We start from the raw sequence: 15,325 nt of genomic DNA on the forward strand, positions 1-15,325 counted from the left end.
GGCCATATAGCCTCTCCAGTACATGTTGCTCCCATGGCATGCCTCCATTTGAGAGGTGCCCAGTGGACTCCGGCTTCCCAGTGGTCGCAGGCTGTTGTGAACCTAGTAGATATCATCCAAATTCTTCTCCCTCCTCTGGTGGACAGTTTGGTCCAATTTGACTGTGGAACTACCATTCCAAATTCCACCTTCTGAAAAAGTGTTAACAATGAATTCATCCAATTTGGGATGGGGGGCTTATGTGGAGTGTCTTACTGTGGATTAAAAACTGGTTGAAAGATAGGAAACAGAGAATAGGATTAAAAGGTCAATATTCGCAATGGAGAAGGGTAGTTAGTAGGGTCCCTCAGGGATCTGTGCTAAGACCTCTGCTTTTTAACATATTCATAAATGACCTAGAGATGGGGGTAACTAGTGAGGTAATCAAATTTGCCGATGACACAAAGTTATTTAAAGTCGTCAAATCGCAGGAAGATTGTGAACAACTACAAGAGGACCTTGGGAGACTGGGCATCTAAATGGCAGATGATGTTTAATGTGAACAAGTGCAAAGTGATGCATGTAGGAAAGAGGAACCCAAACTATAACTACATCATGCAAGGTTCAGCGTTGGGAGTCATGGACCGAGAAACGGATCTAGGTGTCATCGTTGATGATACGCTGAAAACTTCTGCTCAATGTGCTGCTGCGGCTAGGAAAGCAAATAGAATGTTGGTTATCATTAGGAAAGGGATTGAAAACAAAAATAAGGATATTATTCTGCCGTTGTATCGCTCCATGGTGCGACCGCACCTCGAGTATTGTGTTCAATTCTGGTCGCCGCACCTCAAAAAAGATATAGTGGAATTGGAAAAGGTGCAGAGAAGGGCGACAAAGATGATACAGGGGATGGGACGACTTCCCTATGAGGAAAGGCTGAAGAGGCTGGGGCTCTTCAGCTTGGAGAAAAGGCGGCTGAGGGGAGATATGATAATGAGTGGAATGGAACGGGTAGATGTGGAGCTTCTGTTTACGCTTTCCAAAAACACTAGGACAAGGGGGCATGCGATGAAGCTGCAGTGTGGTAAATTTAATACGAATCGGAGGAAATTTTTCTTCACTCAACGCGTAGTTAAACTATGGAATTCGCTGCTGGAAAAAGTGGTTAAGGCGGTTAGCTTAGTGGACTTCAAAACAAGGTTGAACGGCTTCCTGGAGGAAAAGGCCATAAAATGTTACTGAATGGACGAGGGAATAATACACTATTTCCATGATGGGCGGGACAAATTACTTGTTCTTTTGGCCATTGTAGGTGACAGTATGCTGGGTTCAATGGACCCAGCATGGCGATGCTTATGTACTTATCACACCCAGGGAGTGTGGTCTGCTTAGGAGACAGATCTTCACTTCCAACCTCCTGGAGCCAAGGGCTGTTTGGTACACTCAGCTGCAGAACCAAATTGTTCTCATCCAAACTGTCAATCAGGTTGCAATGTATTATGTGAACGGGGGGGGGGGGGGGGGGGGATTTTACCTCTTGTGTCAGGAGGCAGTATTGATTTGGCAGTTAGCCCTTCTTCAACTGATGGTACTATGAGCAATGTACCTGGCTGGCAAGAACAATGGCATGACAGACTGAAAAGGGTAATGCAACCTCATGAGTGGTCTCTCAATATGAACGTATCCCACAAGATCTTCCAAGAGTGGGGCACCCCCTCCAACCACAGGGTCCCTCAGTTCTGCTCCATGCTCAGATTACACGGCACATTTGGTATGTGTGTCTTCCGATATCTCTCATAGAGAAGACTTTGCTGAAACTCAGGCAGGATTGGGGGAATGATGATCCTAATCACTCCATTCTGGCCGAGACAGATCTGGTTCTCTGTTCTTCTGGAGTTGTCCTCTGAATAACTGTGGAGATAGGATTGTTTTCCCACCATCATAACACAGAGCAAGGGGTGTCTTCTACTTCCCAACCTCCAGTCCCTGGCCCTTACGGCCTGGATGTTAAGAGCATAGAGTTTCACTAAATCTGCCTTAGGGTGTCTCCAAAATCTTACTTCCAGAAAAGATTCCACTAAGAGGTGTTATTCTTTTAAATGGAGAAGGTTTGCTGTCTGGTGTGAGAGCGCTTTCTTGCCCTGCACAAAAAATGTTTGAATACCTCCTGCACCTCTCTGAGTCTGGTTTGAAAACCAACTCTGTAAGGGCAATCAGTGCTTACCATTTTCATGAAGGGGGAAGTCCATCTCTGTTCAGCCTCTAGTTGTTTGATTCATGAGAGGTTTGTTGTTGACAAAGTCCCTGGTCAGACCTCCTACTGTGTCATGAGATCTCAACGTCGTTCTAACCCAGATAATGAGAGTTCCTTTTGAGCCGCTTGACTCCTGTCGTCTGAAATATTTAACCCGGAAATTTGTGTTTTTGGTGGCTGTTACTTCAGCTCACAGAGTCAGTCAGCTTCAGGCCTTAGTGGCTGATCCACCTTACATGAAGTTTCATCACAACAGAGTGGTTCTTTGCACACACCCCAAGTTCCTTACTAAGGTAATGTCAGAGTTCCATCTTAACCAGTCAATTATTCTACCAATATATTTTCTCCAAAGCTGCACACCTATTCTAGCAAAAGTGTACTGCATACCTTACACTGCAAGCGAGCCTTAGCCCTCTAACTGGAGCGGACTAAAGCTCATAGACAGTCCACCCAGCTTTTTGTTTCTTTTAACACAAATAGGATGGGGTAACCATCGGCAATGCACTATTTCCATTTGGCTAGCAGATGCATCTCCTTCACTTATGCCCAGATTGGTCATGTCAAGGCTCGTAATGTCAGAACTTTGGCTATATTAGTAGACCGCTTGAGGCTGTCCTCCATCAAGGAATTTGCAGGGCTTCAACGTGGTCTTCAGTCCACATATTCACGTATCGCTACTGCCTTGAGCAGGATACCCGATGTGACAGCCAGTTCTGCAGAATTTGTTTGGTGTCTAGAATCCAACTTCACCTCCTAAGCCCAGTTTCAAGTCCCTATTGTCCTAGCATTGCTGTTTTCTGTGAGCCTGGTAGCTAGGGATTCCCAGTTGTGAGAATACATCTGGCCTGCTTGTCCTCGGAGAAGGTGAAGTTACCCGTAGCAGGTGTTCTCCAAGGACAGCAGGCCAAGTATTCTCACATACCTCTCCCACCTCCCCTAGGAGTTGTATTCCTTCTTCTATTCTACTGGCACCAGCACATGCACATTGGGACACTGCTAGAATTTTTTTGCTTGCTGTATACGCTGGTCAGTGTCCACACTGTGCTTCGCCAATGACGTCACCCAGATGTGAGAATACTTGGCCTGCTGTCCTCAGAGAACACTTGCTAAAGGTGAGTAACTTCACTTTTGCTGCAAACGGCCCCCACCCACAAGTTGCCCATTTCTAACTGCTCTCTCATCTCCTGCTGTGTCTGTCCATATGCTGCTGTAGAACAGATATTTTTTTTAAATGGATGTCCTTGTTGAAAACTAAAAGCACAGAGTTCTAGAGAAAATTATTGTTCGGGAGACATACAGTGTTATTTTTCAGTTGTATACATCCACTGGTACACCTTGATCTGAGTCATATCATTGTACTCTAACCACTACACAGCAGTACAAGACTATTAGCATGCTTGGCAAGCCTGGATGAGTGAATTAGTGATCCCAGCTTCTGCGTATGCATAGGGAGACTATAAAGCAAGAAAAGTCTTATTCCTCCTTATAGCATTTCATAAACACACATGCACACACAAAAAAAAATCATATAGCAGAATTGTGTTTACAGTTGTATTGTGGTACACTGTGGTAACATGCACTTGAATGGAGTTATAACAGAGCAAGGAAAAGGGCTTATATTTAAATTGGAAAAAGGCAAGAGTCTGAGTAATATTGGCACGCTGAAACATGTTTGTCTGCTGTAGGTCAGAAAACAGTTCCATGCAGATGGATTTATGACTGATGTTGATCTGGACCCAGGCTGTACATTGAACAAGAAGATCAGAAATGCCCAGCTGGCACAGTACAACTTCATTCTAGGTAAGAAAAAAGAAAAACAAAGGTGCACCCAATTGTAACAGTTGTCTTTTAAAAATGGCAATTCGTTTTTGCAGATTCTGGATTTTGTTTTTCTGGTACCTTAGTGGGTTCAGAGCATTTTCTTCAACTTATTAAGAATAATAAAAATCTGTTGTAATAAATGAAGCTTTCAAGGTCATGGCTTACTCTTATAGATGCAGAGAACTTCTTATAAGAAGCATCTTTTATGCTCTTAAATTTCTTAAACTAGGTCATATTTTCATTATTCTTGGTCAAATGAAAAGTATTGTAACTATAAATTCAGTTTATTTCAAGACAGATTTTCCTGTTAGAACTGCACAATTCTTTTTGTTTTTATTTGGTGATTTGTTTTTAATTGTTTCCTTGCCATATCAGATAAATTTTTGGCCCAGTAGTTCCTTTACCTCTGAGCTTCTAAATTAAGGAGAATCAGCCTCCAGTGTAGCTATGACATCATAAGCTTTCCTTTGTATCCATTGCACATGTACATCCTTAAGATGGCCACTGGGTGTCACTATCAGACAGTATTTGGGCCTCCTATCTCCCAGGTTATACAACAGTGATGTAAAAGTGTTTACCTCCCACTTGATTGCCTCTTTTATTGCATAAATGTCATACTGAATGGTTTCTGATCTTTAAACAAGAAGTAGTATTAGACAAAGGGAACCTGAGCAAACACAGAACACAAGTTTTAAATGACATTTATTCAAGGAACGAAATTAACCAGCACCCATATTGCCAATATGAAAAAGTAACTGCTCTTTAAAATTAATTATTGCACCACCTTTAGCAGCAATAAATGCAACCAAACGCTTCCTTTAATTTAATACCACTTTTATAACGCTGTTGAAGAATTTTAGCCCATGCTCCTTTGTAGAACTGCTTTAATGCAGACACATTTATAGGCTTTTCATGCATGAACAGTTCATTTCAGGGCCTGCCATAGCATCTGTTGGGTTCCAGTCAGGATTTTGACTAGACCATCCTAAACTTTAATTTTGTTTTCTTTAGCCATTTGGATGTAGACGTGCTTTTGTGTTTTGCATAGTTCATTTTCATTTGATATACTGCCTATAAAGTGATTTGTCTACAAGCAGTGAACAATAAAGTTAAACACTTTTTATAAAAGGTTAATTAAAATGGGGGGGGGGGGGGTATAAATACAGTAGGGAGGCCTATGTTACAATTTTAATATAATTTGGGCATGCCAAAGTACAATATATAACAAATTCTTAAAGATATGTGGTGTAATGTTTTACTCATAACACAGACATGAGAAGGAAGGATAACTAACATATATGATGAGCCAATAGAAAATAGATTGATTGCATTATTGGGTAAGCAACTAACTCAATAGAAAAGAAAAAGGTCAGTATGCTAAAAATTGCATTGGGCTACTATGAATTACTGGAAGGAAAAGCAAGAGTAAAGTATAGGCTTTCAGTACTTCTTTGAATTTCTTAAGGGAAGTTTCATTAACAATGTCACTTGGTAAGTTATTCCATAATATGGGGACTGGGACACTAAAATATGATTCATGGGTACAATCTAGATAAATTAGCCATAACTAATAGAGCATGGGGGGGAGGGGGGTTTAAGGAATTAGAAAATGAAAGAGAAAGCGGAACATACCAAAATGGAAGACTTGGTGGGCTATTACAAGAGTCTTGACTAGGATACGATATGAGATTTGTAGCCAGTGTTCTGAACATAATAATGGAATGAGTCTGTAATTTCTTAGCTCCAAAGACTTGTTTGACAGAGGTATTTTGAATGGTCTTAAGTCTTCTTAGTTGGGATGATTTTATTCCTTGAAATAGAGTTGCAATAATCGAGTTGAGATAGAACGAGTCAAATCATTGTCTCGCTGCGTATCCCAGTTACGCTTCAGCTCACAGACAGATAACTAGACATTCCTTTTAAGAATTTTCTGGTACAATGCAGAATTCATGGTTCCTTCAATAATGGCAAATATTCCAGGTCCTGAGACAACAAAGCATCCCCACACCATCACTACCACCACAACATTTGATTGTTGGTATGATGTCCTTACTGTGGATGCTGTATTTACTTTATGCCAGATATAAAAGGGCCTGTGTTGTCCAAAGAGTTCCACTTTTGACTCATCTGTCCATAGAATATTATCCTAAAAGGCTTTGGGATCATCCAGGTGTATTTTGCAAACACAAACATAGAAAAAAGAAGGCAGATGAAGACCATTTGGCCTGTCCAGTCTGCCCATCCATGCCATCTACTCTTCCTTTACACCCTTAGAAATCCTATGTACTTGTCCTAAGCTTTATTGAATTCTGATACAGTTTTCATCTTTACCACCTCCACTGGGAAACTGTTCCACGAATTCACTACCCATTCCAAATTGCTCATGTGAAGAACTATTTTCTCAGGTTACTTCTGAGTCTATCCCCTTTCACCTTCATTCTATGCCCCTTCGTTCCAGATCTTCCTTTCAATTGAAACAGACTTGCCTCCTGTGCATTTATGCCATGTAGGGTATTTAAATGTTTCTACCATATTTCTCCTCCCACTTTTCTTCCAAAGTATACATATTGAGATCTTTAAGTCTGACCCCATACGCTTTATGATGAAGACCACTGACCATTTTAGTAACCACCCTCTGGACTGACTCCATCTTATATCTCCTTTTGAAGGTGTGGTCTCCAGAATTGTTCACAATATTCTAAATGAGGTCTCACCAGAGTCTTATTCAGGGACATCACCTCCTTTTTCCTGCTGGCCATTCCTTTGCTTATGCACCCAAGCACAGACTTCAATTCTGTCACCATAAGGCTTATAGAATTCCTAGGATTTGTGATAAATTTCCCCAAATCACATCTTCAATTTGTTCAAACCTTAGAGTTCATGGGGGCTCTCCTGGACACTATTCGGTGTTGAGCGTTCCTCAGCTGAGAGCAAACAGCATAATATATATCTCGGCTCAGATTTCCAAATCCACCCAGGTATGTTGTCATGCTCCACCTCCTAGATCACGTGGCATCAACAGTCCATGTAACACCATTAGCTTGACTCCACTTCCAAATTCCTCTGTGGACATTCTTCTCTCAGTGGTCCCAGGCCACAAGATTGCTCTCCACCATTATTTGAGTTATTTCACAGCTATGACACTCTCTACAGTGGCGAATGGTTTCCGAGAATCTCACCCGGGGACTTCCATGGTAGGTTGGGGTGCTCATCTTGATGGTCTCCACACACAGGGTTCTTGGTCCCCACAGAAGAAACTACATCATATCAGTCTCCTGAAATTGCGAGCAGTCTGGAACGCCCTCAAAACATTCCAAGACCGCATACTCGACCAGAGAATACTTGTTTGCACAGACAACCAGATTGCGATGTATTACGTGAATAAACGGGGTATTCTTGCCACCTCTGCCAACAAGGAATCCAGATATGGAACTGGGCAGCTTCTCAAAACACCTCTATAAGAGCTAGATGGCACACAAAATTTTGTGGCAGACAAATTGAGCAGACTCCTTCAGCCTCACAAATGGTCCCTGAGCATGCTGGTATCGTGTTGAATAGTCCAGCAGTAGAGAACCCCAGCAATAGACCTGCTTCTCTTCTGCTCAGAACAACTAGCTACTCCATTTTTGTTCCAGACTGTAGACTCCCAATAGTGTAGCTCCTGATGCCATCTTAATCCACTGTGGTGCGAATCTTCTACATGTCTCTCCTCCTCTGCCTCTCAAAGAAAAAACTATTCTTAAACTACGTTGAGACCAGGGGACCATGATTCTAATTGCTCCCTACTGGCCACATCAGATTTGGTTCCCTCTTCTTCTAGAGTTATTGTCTAAGGAGCCATTGAGTTGGATCCTGTCCCAACCCTAATAACACAGAGTGAGAGGTCTCTCCTCCATCCAGACTCCCACTCTTTGGCCTTGCCAGCTTGGTTCTTGGTGACATAGACTTAACGTTCTTTAAACCTTCTAGAAGAAGTCTCTGGAATATTATTAGCCTTGAGGAAACCACCTACACACAAGTGTTCGCTTCAAGTGGAAAAGATTTTCCCTTTGGTATACAGCCAGAGCATTTGAACCTGTTAAAGTACTCTCTTCTTACCCTTATGGAGTACCTCCTCTGTCTTTCTGATTCTGGCCTCAAAACTAACTCAGAGTACTCTTGAGTGCCATTAGCCATTTTCATGCTAGAGTTGATGATAAACCAATTTCCATTCATCCCTTGATAATTAGATTCATGAAAGGTTTATTTCATTCCAAACCTCCTATCAAACCACCTCGGTGGTGTGGGATCTTAGTGTTATCCTCATAGCTTTCATGAAACCTCAATTTGACCCACTTCATTCCTGTTCTTTGAAGTTCCTTACATATAAGGTAATGTTTTTAATAGTACTTACTTCCAATAGAAGAGACAGTGAACTTCAAACCCTTGTGGCAGACCTACCTTACACTGGGTTCTACCATGACAGAGTAGTACTCCAAACCCACCCCACATTCTTCTCTAAAGTGGTATCAGAGTTCCACCTCAGTCAGTCTAATGTGCTTCCTGTCTTCGTCCCCAAGCTATACTCTCAGCCTGGAGAAGTAGCACTTCCTACTTTAGACTGCAAATGTGCGCCTGCATATTATTTGGAGCATACAAAACTTCATATGAAGTCCTCCCGGCTTTTTGTATTCTTCGACCCTAACACATTAGTGATTCCTATCATCAAACGTACTATCTCTATGTCTTTGCGTGGCTGGCTGCCTGTATCTCCTACACTTATGCTCAGGCTGGGCTGACCCTTCATGGCCGTGTCACTGCTCACAATGTAAGAGCCATGGCAGCTTCAGTAGCCCATTTCTGCTCTGCCTTCATTGAAGAAATTTGCAAGATGGCAATGTGGTCTTCTGTCCACACCTTCACTGCTCAGTACTGTCTGGAGCAGCGTTCTAGCAGGGATAGCTAGTTTGAACAAGCAGTCCTGCAGAATCTTTTTACTACTTAAGTCAACTCTGCCCTCCAGTCCTTTTTATTCCACCAGGCTCACTCTCTACTTAGTTGCCAAAACATATTTTTATATTGTGAGTCTAGTAGCCAGTGAATCCCACATGTGAGAATATTATGTCTGTTTGTCCTCAGAGAAAGCTAAATTAGTTACTTGTGGGAGGTGTTCTCCAAGGACATCAGGCGTATATTTTCATATCCTTTCCAACTCCCCTTGGAGCTGTCTTCTTTGCTTTAGTACCATACCGTTGGTCCTGCGCTCAAGTGCAGAAGGAAGGCACCTGCGCATGCAAACAAATATGATCATGTTATGCCACTTATCTATGACCAGCACTGGATACACATTCAATACCATATTCATTTTAAAATAGTTTTTTTTACCCATAAAGCATTTTTCTCTGGTGACCCTGTTTATCTCCATTCTTCATTAATTGCTTATCAACCCCAATGTTCCTTGTGCTCTTCATGCACTAATCAACTTGTGATACCAAACTCTTTGAGAAAATTCGTTTTGCCTACTTCCTGTGACTCTGCTTTTTGCTGCGTAGCTCCTGCTTTATAGAACATGCTTCCATCTGAAACTCGTTTGGAATCCTCTTTGATTAAATTTAAAGTTCTCTTGGCGCTTTATTTTCCCTCTTTTGCTATCTATACCTGTTCCTACCTCATGTGTTCCGCCATTGCTTGTCTTAGGTTGATTTTGTTGTTTTACTTCATTCCCCGTCTTCTCTTATTGTGGATTTTGTTTTGTTTTTACCTGTGAATGTTTTACACTCTAATTTTTATCAATATGCACCGCTGTGATGTTTTATGAATGGTGGTATATTAAATCCACGCAACGAAATACATAAATTTAATCCAACTGGCTACTTTTTCTAATTTTGGTTGTTTCATTGTCTCCTCATTTATTCTTTCATCTCTCTGGGTGAACATTCCATGGAACATATTTTTAAGAAATGCATTTCCCATCCTGCATCAAGAGGTCTTATCAATCCATTCAAAACTGTTTATTAAGAGTAATTTTATTACTGCCTGCACAAGTGAAAATCTATTCACATGTGTTTCACTTTGAAAGCTATCCCAAGAAACGTACATCCGCATAGTTTACTGTGTGTCTGTGCATTGAAATACATACATTTTTGCATTTTCAGAAACATGTATCTTCATTTTCAAACCCCACTCCTGGAACATCTCCCCAGTGATGGACAATAGATGTGGAGCTCCTTTTTATAAAACCACAGTGATTCCCGGTGCAGCAAATGCAACAAAGCCCATTCAGGTCTTATGGGCTTCATCGTATTTGCTGCGTGGGAATCACTACCGCAGCTTAGTAAAAAGAGCCCTTGGTTACCTGCCCAAAGAGCAGGCAAGATTAGAAAAGCCCCTGTCTGCTGGTAGTACACTGTTTTCTCCATGAAAATTGCTGTTAAAATCATTCTTTATAACTTAATGTGCAGACATTGGATTAATCCATTTTTCTTCTAAATTTTGTTTTATTTAGTTGTTGGAGAGAAAGAGAAAAACAGTGGAACGGTAAACATCCGTACAAGAGATAACAAGGTGCACGGGGAACTAACTGTATCTGAAACTATTAAAAGACTTCTGCAGCTGAAAACATCTCGTTCCAAACATGCAGAAGAGGAATTCTGAGGAACATATGCTCTAATTTAAAAGACAAAAATAATTGTGTACAGTCTGATTTTAGTTCGATGTCTGTGTCCATAATGCTTTCCATTACAAAGCTTCGTTTATAAACCGAGTACTGCGATTGGATGATAGATCACATGGCCATGTGGAGAGTTGTTTTTTGTTTTTTACTCTTATGAAGTAGACCTTTCAGTGTAAACAAATTTTGTATGAGTTAAAATATTCAAATTTAATAAGAGGTTGGTACATGGTTGAGGCCCTCCATGAGTTGGGGGGGGGGGAGGGTGTTCAAATCATTAATTGATTCTATTTCTCTTCTTGTATGTAGCAAGTAGCTTGTGTCTTATACCCCAGACAAAGAGCAAAATACCTGTTCTTCCACATACCTCATTGCTAGCTTGCATTTGTGGGCAATATTGCCTGGTTTAATGTTTTCCGACATAGGCCATAGAAAAACTGAGCCCTTAAAACATATTAGTACAGGCCATTTAAAAAATTGGGATAAGTCCAGTTCCATCTGGAAAGCATCATCAAAGTAACCCTGAAGGAGGCTGGTTCAGTGGCTGATAGGTAGTTGTGTGCATTGTCATGTGAAAGAGCTAGGCCAGATCTCCTCACCTCATCCCTGGAGTCGAGGAAGAAGTACTACACATTAGCAGTAGACACCTACCAGTTGTGTCCTCATGTCAAGGAGGATTGTTTTGGAAACAGTTACAATTCAGCCGAAAGTCCAAAGAAGCAGAAGAAAACTCCTGGGGTCAAAAACAAGCAAAAGAAAGTAATCTTTGTAAAAGTTCTTGGGTGGAAACATCATTGTGTGAGGGGTTGGCTTTGTGTGTGTGTGTGTGTGTGTGTGTGTGTGTGTGTTTGTGTATTTAACTAATATTTTTGCATGTTCAGTTTATTTGCCAGCCATCATGTTAATGAGTTGCTCACAAAAAGGTGGAAACTGTTTTGAATATTTAAAACATGAGAATTCAGCATATGAAGGTTCAGGTTAGCTGAGTACATTAAAGAATCATCTGGTTCCTATGTTCACTGATTGGCTCCACTCTTTTCATTGCTTTTGCAGAATGAGCCAGCTAAAACAAAACTAAGGTGTGCTTTTCTCTCAGGGATTAAAGAAATGTCTGAACATATGCATGTACTTAAGTGTTGCCATACTGGGACAGACGAAAGGTCCATCAAGCCCAGTATCCTGTTTCTATCACTGGGCAATCCAGGTCACAGGTACCTGGCAAGATCCCAAAACAGTACAATCCATTTGATGCTGCTTATCGTAGAAATAAGCAGTGGATATTCCCAACTCCATTTTAACCCATTAGTGCCCAATGTTTCCCATATGGAAGCTTATTATGGGAACATTGGGCACTAATGGGTTAATAATGGCTTATGGACTTTTCTTTTAGGAAGCTACCCAAACCTTTTTTAAAACCCACTAAGCCAACTGTTTTTACCATGTATAGCAGTGGTTAGACTGATCTTTTGTACTTTTGTATATGGGTTCCTCAATTAGAGGGTCTTTTATTAAAGATTGATGCATATTTGTCTGCCACAGGATCCATTTTATCCTTATGGACTCTGCTGCAAATAATGGGCTAATATTTGGTAAACGACCCTCTTAGTGCACTATTGAAATTGTGCAGTTTAGATGTTGATGACAAATTGTAAAAGCCTTTCCTTTATTGGATGCTAAATGTACCTGCTCAATGGTCCTTGAAAATTCCATTTTTTTTTCTACACTGAGGAGTAAAGCTTTCTACCTGCATCTGGGTCATTCCTGTCAAAGGATGGTGGAGCATGAACAAACTTGCGTAGTTCAGATGTATAATGGGAAAGGAATGTTGGACATTCAAGATGCAAAGCAGCTTTAAACCAGAACTGCTCAGTAGTTTTCAGATTGTGCAGGATCTCATTGATAAGCGGGAAGAAAGTATTGCTTCAACAAAAGTGATTTTTTTTTTTTCTTGAAATTTTACTGGCTCTACACTATGACATCTTAAAAGGAAAGTTGTTGTAGTTGATAAGTATTGCTGTAGCATTTTGAAATAAAGCATTCAGTGTCAAATAAAATTCATCAGATTTTGTTTTCGGGCAGACATTACACTTGACCTTGCATGAAAATGCATGTTCTGTCGGTTTCAAATTGTAGTGCCATTTTTCATGGACAACTTATGAGTGTTCTGAATAAATTTGGGGAAAAGCAGTAGATAAATCATAAGTGGACTGGAACAGGTAAACACTAGTCAGTTGTTTACTCTTCAGAAAGTACAAAGACCAGTGAACATGCAATGAAGTTACTAAGGGGCTGTGTTTACTAAGCTGTGTTAGGCAACAATGCACACCTAACACAGCAAAAAATGAAGTACTGCGGGAAGTGCTAAAGTGTCACGTGGTGGTTTTTGAATGTACACACTAACGTACGCTAAATTTTCTTTTTGTATTTTTTTGTTGGGGGTGGAGAATGGGCGCATTCCTGCACTAACCAGTAAGCACATCTACATTACTGTGTACTAACTGGTTAGCACACATATAATGCAGGAGCCCTTAGTGCCTACAAAATAGGTGTCAGTAAGTGCTCCCGCAGTATTAAACAATGGCCTTAACATGTGGAAAAGACTTGCTAAGGCGTATGTTTCCTACAGCTTACTAAAAGGACCCCTAAGTATTACTGTTAAAACAGATTGGAGAAAATAAATTTTACTCAATGCATAATTAAGGTCTTGGATTTGTCGTCTGTGAATGTAATAAAGGCACTTAACGTAGCTGGGTTTAAAAAGTGTTGGGCAAGTCCTGGAGGCAAAGTCTGTAAACCATTACTAAATTATTTGGAGAAATCCCACTGCTTATCCCTGGGAGGAAATTGCATGGAATCTAGTTATGTTTTGGGATCTTGCCAGGTATTTTTGACCTGAATTGGCCATAGCCGGAAACAGATCCTGGACTTGATGGACCTTTTGGTCTGGTCCAGTATGGAAATTCTTAAGTTCTTAACAACCACAACAACCTCCACATTTACACTCCCAGTCTGGTAAATATTAGGACTCAATAGCAATATGTTATTGACAGTCTCCTAACCAACAACGTGGGGACAAGGTTATAATATGAATCAATGTTTTAACTATAGCAACCCCTGTGGGGAAAAGTCCTGCCTGTCAGCAGCAAAATCTAATGGCCACAGTCAGGGTACATAGTTTCTAGGTTCTAGAAGGATCTATGGTCTGTGATCCTGGCCAAACATTGTTCCTGAAGGTCCACTTGTGCTTTTAGTTTTGCTTTGGTTTCTTGTACCCTCTCTTTTACCTAACCAAACACTGTAAGTTTGGGTGGTGGAAGGACGAGGGGATTAAATATGGGATGCTCCCCCTTGATATTTGTGGATGAAATCTCATAGCACCGTAATCTAGTTGAGCTGGAGCTCAAAGTTTCAGGAGAAAACTGCTGTACAAAATAGAAAACCATTCAACAGAACAAAGATTAGTCTACAAGGTTTTGAGATTTGAAAGTGCAGCCCCTTTGCTTATAAAGTTACAGTGGCTTCCAATCAGAGCCAGAATAACATTCAAACCATGTACATTTGTTTTCAAAACTCTGGTTTAACCACAGATTAGGTGCAGCGTTTACTTGAGCTCCCCTTTTTGCAACGCTGTCTCTGGTTCAAGAGATTATCTAACCCGCCACTGGTCCCCGTTGCAAAAGTTTGATCTACAGGTCAGAATTCCCTTGCTTCTGTAACAAATGGTGGAATTTATCCCAAAATTCATCAGATGGGAACCTAATTATTTGATATTCTGGAAATACCTAAAAGCTTCTCTGTTTAAGCAATTTCTCACGGATGATCATAATCAATTTAAAACCCTAATTTCTCAGTTCCGTTCTATTGTTATACATGAATGACTATAAATTGTTACCTTTTTTTGCATCTAACATTTGCTTCCTTATTATATATTGTAGTAATCATTTACTTTATTACTAGTTAATGTATACTATCCCACATCACTTTTTGTACTGTTAATTACAGTAAGTTGATAGCCACATTGAAGCTGATCTATTGGGTAATGTGAGATATAAATTAAATAAAATAAATTTGAAAAAAAATACAAAAAGTTAAAAAAAAAAAAAAAAAAAAAGGTGATTACTTCCAGGGATAGAATGCACTATGTACTGCCTCGCCTCATACAAGCTATCACACCAAACTGTGCTGTCTCTCTTCCCCATCTAACTTCCTCTTATGCACTTTCCCTTACTGTCTCTTCTGGCCTCTACCTACTGTTTCTCTCTTGCCTTTCATCTATTTTTGTTTATAAATGTGCATGATAATGCTGCTGTTAATGGCTCAATTTTTCTTTGTCTCCATTTGTGTACTGAAAATCACAGATGCGCAGTTAAATAAGTGGATTATATGGTAGAAAAAAGCAATATACACCCAGCAAATAAGAGACATCAATAAACCTACTTTAGAAAGAAAAATGCTTAAATGATTTGGAAATATGAGTATATGGAGCACAAAAATACTAGATATTCACCACTGATTGGATACAATCACTTTGTCCAGCTCACTCATGATATCTGTTAAGATACTTTGTAATTAGCAATGGGGGAACTACCGGAGTACTTAGACTTTCTTCCATATAAAGCTTC

General features: G+C 40.4%; 1 protein-coding gene across 2 annotated transcripts in view; it reads left to right on the plus strand.

The window, feature by feature from the left end:
• TARS1 (threonyl-tRNA synthetase 1) overlaps positions 1–11,722 on the plus strand; it is a 110,663-nt gene extending 98,941 nt beyond the window's left edge. For both annotated transcript variants that reach the window (XM_030193010.1, XM_030193009.1), the window contains exons 18-19: positions 3,919–4,033; positions 10,539–11,722. In XM_030193010.1, the coding sequence (XP_030048870.1) occupies positions 3,919–4,033; positions 10,539–10,687 (264 nt within the window). In that variant the 3' untranslated portion in view covers positions 10,688–11,722. The remainder of the gene's footprint in view (positions 1–3,918; positions 4,034–10,538) is intronic.
• Positions 11,723–15,325: the final 3,603 nt, after the last annotated feature.

This window comes from Microcaecilia unicolor, chromosome 2, assembly GCF_901765095.1.
Source record: "Microcaecilia unicolor chromosome 2, aMicUni1.1, whole genome shotgun sequence".
Lineage (NCBI taxonomy): Eukaryota > Metazoa > Chordata > Amphibia > Gymnophiona > Siphonopidae > Microcaecilia > Microcaecilia unicolor.